Genomic DNA, 9,139 nt, shown 5'->3' on the forward strand with positions numbered 1-9,139 from the left:
GAAAGCACATTCAATAAATTTATAAAGCTAAACATAAGTGAAGAAGAAAAGAACCCAAGTAAACTTAAGTATACATATGGTAAAATCATCAGAAATAGGTGTAACATCAAACATTGATTACATGCCTGTTATCATAGCGGCGAGATTTTGTCTCGCTGGAAAAGAGTCGCCACTATTGACCTTCATCCTTGTTTAGCTATCATCTTCGGACAAGTCTAGGCTATGCAACATGACTTATATATAGGAGTTGCTAAAGAACCAAGAAGAGACCCTGAACTCAATACATCCCATACGTCGTGGGTATAACATTCGATTGCAAATATTGGATTATTACCATCTTTCACAATAAAATGCTATATGTGAATTCTTTTATTATTCAAATTTCTCCTATAAATATTAAAAGTCATACATATGAAGCATCAGAATTAATTGTTTTCATTGCTGTCTCAGCCTGTTTATGGTTCATACCCTTGTACCTGTACCAGCTAGCAAAAACAAGGAAACATATAAAATTTACAAAACTGCAACCAGCGATCATATAATAAAAGAGGTCTAGCCTGCCATGGTTCAAGTTCTCATTCAACCAGTTTGCATGGTTCCCATGCCCTGTTGCCCTGTGCACAATGCTCACCATGAAACTGCTTAGATAATTTGCTGCAGCCATTCCAAAAAAGAGAAAAGAGCCAGCAACACTCCTCATGTTCTCTGGAAACTGTTTGTAGTAAAACTCAACTTGACCAATTATGGAAAAGGCCTCAGATAGCCCAATTAGAGCAAATTGCGGTATGAGCCATAAGCCAGACATGGGAGGTGCACCACTTGATAGAGCAAGACTCCTCCTCCTCGCCTCAACCATGCCTGAGATCACCATAGTGATCACGCCGAGGACTAGGCCGATGCCTATGCGCTGAAGCAACGTGAAGCCGCCCTCCTGTTTGGTGACTCTGCAGATTGCTGGGACGACGACTCTGTCATAGAAGGGCAGCCAAAGGGTTAAGGTGAGCATGGAGAAGACTGTGAAGGAGCCTGCTGGGATTTGGAAGTGCTTTCCAATGTGCCTCTCCGTTTTCATGGCTTGGAGAACAGCATAAGTTGATTGCTGAACTACGGCTACATTGAAAATTATGCATGAAGCCCAGATTGGGATCACTCTGAGTAGGCACTTTGTTTCTTCCAGCTTCTGAAGGCTGCATAGTCTCCAGGGGTTACTTGGTGAGCCATCTGGATTGAGCATGTCTTCTGGTGTTTTAATTGCAGCCTTGTCCAGGAACCTGGTTTTGCATGATGCATATTATTGTTTGTAGTTTAGATTTGTCAGCAAAGAAAACATAAGAACCTTGAGTCAACGCTGCTATTGTTGTTGTTGTGTGCATGTGTGTACACGTGCAAGTATCCCTATGTGTATATGTGTGGTCTATGTTTGTCTGTGTGTGGCGCACGTACGCATGTCTGTGTGTGTGGCGCTAGTGCGCAAGTCTGTGCATGTGCAATTGTGTCTGTGTATATGTGTGTGTGGACAACTTAACATTCATAGTTATCTGATTCTGAAGACAGGATCTGGCACTCGGAGTTGGCCGCGCAAAATGTCAACGTGCACTGTGTTTTGCGTTAAGTAGTATCTTTTGCAAAAATCACTGAACATACAATGAGTTTTAAAAAATCATCAAATGCAAAAGCAAATTTTGAAATTGCTAGTGTTTTTCCTTTTAAAATTTATGAATTATCAGGCAATGATTGTGAAAAATCACCGAACAGAAAAGCAAAATGAAAAATCAATGGTACGTTAATCAATTTTTGCAAAGACATCATTAATGCAAGAAAAACACACGGTGCAGGCAGGCAGGAGAATACGTTGCATTTTGTGTATCTAAGCACCTTTTAAAAGTACTCAGCCCAATTACTGAATCCGTTCACAATAATCTGGATTGTTGTAACCTTCCCAAAGATGCAAAATTTCAAGCAGTGAAAAATGGCTCACCATTAAATTTTGCTTGCTGAAATACTATCACAAATCTCATTCTTAGGAAAATATCAGCGAAGAAAAGTCTTTGTGATATTTCTAGAAATCTATTTTTCTCTAAAAGAAAATATCAATATATGTAAGAATAAAAAATATACATAAAAATATGAATAATACAAAAACTCTAAAAAAAGTGTTTCTATTGAATTAGTATCATGTTTTTGGTATAGCATCAATCTAAAAATATTACAACAAAATTGCAATATTTTTGAAACATCAGTGCAGATGACTATGCCAGATGGTAGGTACAGGTGGATGTTAACCCAGGTTGGGAACAGACCTAAGCCAAAACTTTGGATCCTAGCAAGGTAAAGTAAGCCCAAGCAGACCAAGCCCAACAAATAGATATGGCCATCCACACATCTGCTTGTCCTGGATCAGTTGGGTTCAGATCTAAAACTTATGACAATCTTGGAAATTCTCTAGTTTTTTAGATATTCACTTAAATTCATAAATTCTAAAGAATTTTTTCTCTCTGTCTACACGTGAATAGATCTTCATGTATATTCATTTGCTGCTCATAAGCAAGCATATCAGCACACAGTACAGCCAAAAGTAGGTATGGCACTGCGACCATAGGTATGCCAGGCTGAGCCAGTGCGACTAGGTCTTTATGTCGAGTGAGGTTTCTTCAGGTTATAAATCGAAAAAGAAAAGTATACTAATGAACAAATCAGGTTTATGTGAATTGGTAAAAGACAGTCTCTTGTAATTTACTCTACAAGATGTAATGAACACTATCCATTTAGTAGTTGACATGATCCCATTGAGTATTTGATATGATTCTATTGATGGATTACAGAAATCGAGTATCTTTATAAAAGTAATGATGATCCAGGCTTGATTAATACACCCACATGCATGAACTATACATATTAATATATAAGCACCAACATCCAGTAAAGAAATGCTCCACACAAGGAAGCTGCGTGTAGGCTTTATCTTTGCTAGATTTGTCAGTATAGTAATATTTAGATATTTTTTTAGTATTTGCATTGAATGTTTTGTGGGACTGACCATACAGATGTAATCTCCATAATCTTAATATAGTACATGTATTAAATCAACGGCCGGGTTTTGAAGTTTATACAGGTTTCTTAAAGAATCTGAAAAAACAGTGGCCTGCAATGCACTAAAATTTATTTTTCTGGTAGTAAGCAAACCAATATAAATATATTCGTGTTGTCTGACTGAGCAATAATGCCAACAACTTGGGCTTTTTACTAGATTGTATGCTTAGCAATAATGTGGGTATATGTGCGTGTGCATGTGATTTTTTACTAGTTAATATAGCAGCAAAGACGGGTGCATTTGTGTGCGAGACATCTAACAGATTGCAACATTAGTAATCTTGGGCATTAGTAAAAAGTAGCATCAGCTAGCAAGTTAAGCGCAAACTTATCCTTTTAGAGAGTGTTTGAGTGCCCAGTGAAAGAGGGTTACTTTATCATGGAGAAAAAGTCCGTTGGGGTCCCGAGGAACTTTTTCTTATAAAAAATGGGAGAAAAACCCAATCAACGGGGGCTCTGCTTGTCTGGTAGGAGCAGCTAGTGCACGTCACCTTGTGTTAGGACGTTGCAGGTTCAAAACTCAATGGTATAGTTGTATTACTGGTAGGGGTCTGCCTAACCCCAGCTTGCCTTTAAGAAAAAAAAGGGAGAAAAACCCCTTGTAAACGCAAAATGAAGGAGAGTTTTTCTCCCGCGTTTGAATGTGTTTGTGGGGCCATAAAAAAAGTGGTGGTTTTTATCCCAAAATGATCTTGATGAACTGGTAGGGATCTGCCTAACCCCAGCTTGCATATTAGAAAAAACTAAGGTATTCCTAGCACCACCCAACTGAGGTCTCTATTGACAATCAGTTAAAAATTGGGTCTTAAAATGCCCTTCGAGAAAAACATGGGACTCTTTTTCAAATATCAGGCTAAAAGGTGTGTCTAAATTATATTTTCCCACTATAACCTCTAGCGCGCGCGTGTGTATGTGAGAGAGAGAGATAGAGAGTTTTACCTGAATTGATCTGTATATTGAAGCTTGGAGTTGAGCAAACTAGTATGTGGGGGATCAAAGAGTTCCTTCTCTGGATTGCTCAATGCCCTTAGCCTCCTCTTCTTAATCCAAACAACAAGCACTTGAGCTATGCTAGTGAAGGGACTCCCTTCTGGTTTAACCTTGACATATATCTTAGTCCCCCAAAAAAAGAAGACACAAGAGAAGAACATAGCAATTGTAGGAATTCCAAGACCTAAGGCCCAGCTCACACTCACTTGGATGTATACAATAATAGTCAAGGAGACCATCATCATGGTTGTGAAAGTGAAGTAGTACCAATTGAAGAAGCTGTTGACGCCTCTTCTCCCACTCTCAGTGTGAGGATTGAACTGGTCTGCACCAAAGGCTAGGTTGCATGGTCTGATCCCACCAGCCCCTATGATTAGAAAAGCTAGCCCACCTAGAAAAAATGCTAGCTGAGATGAACTAGGCCCAGCGCACTCTGTCCTGTTTAGGCTTGCACAATGTGGTGGATGCAGTTTTGGTATTGCAGCAGTAAGGGTCATAAGAATCATTCCCTGTTTATTCAAACACAAACGTGTTATTTTGCTTCAAATGGTAGTACTGTCATCAAAAAATGATAGAATCCATTGTCATAAATTTTCATGCTTTTCAACTGCTCGGCGTGATGTGAAAATTATGTTGGTTGAATTCCATGTTTGCATTGGTCACAGGTGGGATGAACAATCACAGCTGAGAATCCAAAAGCTGCTATTAGTTTTGTGTCCAACTTTCGCAGGATTTAGAGGAGAAGCATTTTCAAGTGCGAATCACAATCACAGCTTGTACTTTCTCATATTTCACTAAACCAAAGTGTTGTGATTGTGATTTTCCACCAAGGGAAGTGAGAAAATCCAAGAATCACAGGGCATTGTGAAATTGTAAGCAGGGAGATGGGGGAAATGTGTTTTGTGCGGGACCTTATCTTCATATGAGACCATGAGTTTCGTATGAAAAACGCGATCCCCAATAGCTATTTTCTTAGTCTTGTCACAGGATTTAGGTGAGAAGCATTCTCGAGTGAGAATCACAATCACAACTTGTACTTTCTCATACTTCACTAAACTAAAGTGTTGCAATTGTGGTTTGCAATCACGGAAAGTGAGAAAAATCCAAGAATTAGGGGAGAAGCATTCTCAAGTGAGAATCACTGGGCATCGCAAAGTTGTACACAGGGAGATGCGATAAAGCGTGTTTTGTGTTGGACACTGTCTTCATCGACCATGAGTTTCGTATGAAAAACGTGAGCCCCACTAGCTCTTTTCCCACAAGAGCATTTCCCTTATAAAGATGAACCTCTTTCCCGTGATCTTGGGGGTGAAACAAAAATCCCCTTAGGTCCAAGTAGCCACTAAGATCAAACCTGCCACTACTTTTAAGCGTCACTTATCAGCACTGGCCTTGTTTTAAATTGCTACAACGTTTAAAATCATATAAAAAGAACAAGAGAAAAACTAAAAAAAGGCAAGTTAGTTTCATGGAAAAGTAGTCTGTTTTCATATCAAAATGGGCCATTTACACGTAAAGTGTCCAAGTGGGCCAACGGAAAATGTTTTATCGAAACTACTTTATGGGCCGGGTCCGCATCTCTTTTCTCTTTCTAAACTTCGTATTTTTCATTACACCTTTTTACTTTTTTGTCTTTTTAATTGCTAAAGGTTTAAGTGGGGCCCACACCCTTTCGTCCCATTTGTATGGGTAAAAAAACAAATTATTTTAAAGTAAATTTTTACTAAGGGGTAAACTCTCTGATCCTGGAGTTAGTTTCTCTGTTTAAATAAAAAAAAATATCACGTGATATTATTTTCATATAAAAAGTTTTCTGATAGAGGTGTTGAACCAACGTGCCCCAAATTTCTCGTATAAAATGTAAATATGAAAAGGGGACCGCAAATAGAAAAACAAGGAAAGAGGACTACATCAAGTAGAAATTCCTGTTTTGGTAGTAAGGTTTGGGCCTTAAAAAGGTCGGTATCTAACCCGTCATGTTGTATCCGAACCTACCCACATAACAAGTTTTGATTTGGGTTCAAGTTGGGGTTTTGTCAGGTTAAGAAAATGAAATTCCAGATAAAATTAGATCTGTATAATTTTAGGAGCTTTCTTCTTAAAAAAAGGTATAATTTTAGGAGCTTACTTTCATAAAAAATACAGATAAAACACTCAGGCTAAGTGGGTCGGGTCGGGGATCAAGTCGACTCAGATATCTGGAAAAAATTTATTACATCCCCTCCCCTCCCCCCATGTTGCTTGAGACAGGTTGGATCTACCCAAATAATTTGGGCTGGCATTTTTAAAGATTATACCTGAAAATTCCCGTTCAGGTCAGGTTGCCTACCCGATATAAACTCTACCCACTGACAGTCCTATGGAGGCTAGAGGGAGAATGAACGGCTTGCTGCCATGTGGCCCGTGAAAAGATCAGGTGCAATATGATAAATATTTGTGCATTAAGCACCTGATCACCCTCCATCTTGAGACAGGGACTGTCAGTTGTGGGTCCAAGGCCTGATGGAGGGCGATAAGGTGCTTAATGCACAAATTTTGTGCCATGTAATTGCACTCGAGGATTCATGTGGCCCACCGTCAAATCTCATAAGAATGACTTATGTGCTTCTATAATGTTTGTGTAAGAAATAAATAAAGCCTTTTTATGAAGGATATTCTGTATTTACGTAGATTTCATAGTGATGACATATTCTTAAGAGAGAAGATACAAATTTTTTAATATTGAAATAACATCCCCAATAGCAATGAACAATTTCATACAAGGAGAATCAGGTTTTTCATTTTTGGGAGTAGGCTTTCAACTTTAGAAGGATGAAAGAAGCACATGGTTTCTCACTTCTGAAGCGAGTTTCTGAGGTTTTAAATTAGTCAAAATATTTTTTTTTCTTAAAACAAAAACTTCCAGTATCTAGGGGATCAATGATGCCCTACGTGGTGTATGAGCATCTTGGTGTTTAATCAGTGCCATCATCTAGCAAGTTATTAAAATAGAAATGCAAAGAATTTTTGCAAAAAACAAAAAAAAATGATGAGACTGAGTAGTTGGTACTTACCAGCAGAGAAGCAATGGAGGCGAACCCCAAGGTTGCATAGCGGCCGAAGTAGGTATCGGAGAAGAAAGCGCCGAACACCGGCGCGAAGTTGGCGGTGCCAGAAAATACGTTGAGCAGGATAGCAGCATCCACTTGCTTCATGTTGAACACAGTAGTCAGGTATACTATGAGGTTTGAGAGCAGGCCTGTAGTCCCCAACTTCTCAAAGGTCTCATTGCCTGTTCATTCAATGGGTTATCATGCATGCAACATGTAACAACAAGTGAACAACAAAAGAATTATGATTCAGGAATCTGAGAAAATGAATACATGTTTGTTCAAAACTCTAAACACTACTTCATTTCTTTATGCGTACCTATGACATAAGGCATGGCTTTCCAACCCCTGTGCTTTGTGACCTTGGGCTCTTCATCCTTCTCCATGTTCTTCATTGGTGCAAGAGACTTCTTCCTAGATTGAAATTTGTTGCACAATGTGGCACTGATTAGTTCTTGGTGTTTAAAGATAGCATGAGCTGTAAAACAACAAGCAAATTTCAAGAGAAAGAGGGAGAGAATTATTTGTTTGGAAGAGATGGACCTTTTCTATTATATATATATAGGCAGATGGCACTTTTAACCATGGAAATTGTGGGTACCACATCTTATAATTCAGATCTTATGTGAGAGAGTATTACGTCTCCCTTCATATTGGTCAAAGATGAGTATTGACATGTATGTCTGTTGGTGTCTAAGGACGGAGAGCAGAGAGCCAGGATCAGGTGCCATCACATGGCACACTTTGAGTGTGCGTGCACCTGGCTGCCCTCCATTTTTGGCTGACAGTCTATCAGTTGGGTCCAAAAGCTAATGGAGGGCAGCTAGGTGTAGAGGCATACTCAAAGTGTGCCATGTGACTGATCCTGGATCGAGAGCAGATCAGATGATCCGCCAAATCACTGAAAGTGATCAGACATCTTGACTGTCCATTACTTCAATCTCATCGTCCTTGTGCAAGTTGTGGGTCCACTAAAAAGTAATGATGACATTATCATTGACAGTCATAATGGTGACCATTGATCACACCCCAATAGAGGGTAAGGATGCCAAATTACTTTCCCATAGTTATTTGGCAGATCACCTGATCTGCTCTCCATGGTTGAGGCCAATTTTGCGGTCTACCATGTGCGGACAAGATAACAAGAAAGATGGAGATTGGTTGAGAAAAATTAACCATGCGTTACATGCACCTGACACTCGAAGACTCTGGCACCTGTTTTTGTTTTTTTTGCAAAATTTTACTGACCAATCATATGTTTTCACTTTGCATATGACGGGCCATGGGTTGATAGAACCTTTGAGGTTCTCTCAATACAATTAGATTTTACCTTACATTGATGACATCCCATCAACTTGGAAACATTCACCAACGGAGGCTCTGCTTATCTGGTAGGAGTAGTTAGTAAAAGACACCTTGTGTTGGAATTGCAAGTTCAAATCTCAATGGTATCGTTGTATAACTGTTAGGGGTCTGCCTAGCCCCAGCTTGCCTTTAAAAAAAACAAACTTGGTAACGTTCACAAGTCAGACCAACAAGGGCTCTGCTTGTCTGGTAGGAAAAGCTAGTGCATGTCACCTTGTGTTGGGATGTTGCAAGCTCCAAACCCAATGGTAGGGGTCTGCCTCACCCCAGCTTGCCTTTCAAAAAAAACAAATATATATATATATATATATATATATTCACAAGTCAGCCCCACGAAAATGAGTAGAGCCCTTGTTATGATCTTTTTACATGAAAAGGCTATATATATATATATATATATATTCACAAATCAGTCGCACGAAAATGAGTAGAGCCCTTGTTATGATCTTTTTACATGAAAAGGCTATATATATATATATATATATTCACAAGTCAGCCCCACGAAAATGAGTAGAGCCCTTGTTATGATCTTTTTACATGAAAAGGCTCTTTTTAGTTTTTGTTAAGAGGCAAATGAATATTCGTGTTCGATTTGCTCTCTCTCT

The 9,139-nt window shown here is 39.0% G+C and overlaps 1 protein-coding gene across 1 annotated transcript; it reads right to left on the bottom strand.

Moving 5' to 3' along the window:
• Positions 1-403: 403 nt before the first annotated feature.
• LOC149827848 (protein NRT1/ PTR FAMILY 2.11-like) lies at positions 404-7,603 on the bottom strand. The gene is made up of 4 exons (XM_090018268.1): positions 7,489-7,603; positions 7,134-7,351; positions 4,030-4,589; positions 404-1,271 (listed from the first exon to the last, which is right to left on the bottom strand). The coding sequence occupies exons 1-4, from the start codon at positions 7,562-7,564 to the stop codon at positions 404-406; spliced, it is 1,722 nt and encodes a 573-aa protein (XP_089874394.1). The 5' UTR covers positions 7,565-7,603.
• Positions 7,604-9,139: the final 1,536 nt, after the last annotated feature.

This window comes from Nuphar pumila, chromosome 10 (assembly GCF_984573655.1).
Source record: "Nuphar pumila chromosome 10, dmNupPumi1.hap1.1, whole genome shotgun sequence".
NCBI lineage: Eukaryota > Viridiplantae > Streptophyta > Magnoliopsida > Nymphaeales > Nymphaeaceae > Nuphar > Nuphar pumila.

Bases quoted from the DNA above. Each gene is read 5' to 3' on its own strand.
- LOC149827848 (XM_090018268.1), bottom strand. From the start codon at position 7,564: ATGAAGAACATGGAGAAGGATGAAGAGCCCAAGGTCACAAAGCACAGG. The intron at 4,590-7,133 runs GTAAGTACCAAC...TTGAATAAACAG, and splicing joins CCTCCATTGCTTCTCTGCTG to GGAATGATTCTTATGACCCT. The intron at 1,272-4,029 runs GTAAAACTCTCT...ATGCAAAACCAG, and splicing joins CAATATACAGATCAATTCAG to GTTCCTGGACAAGGCTGCAA.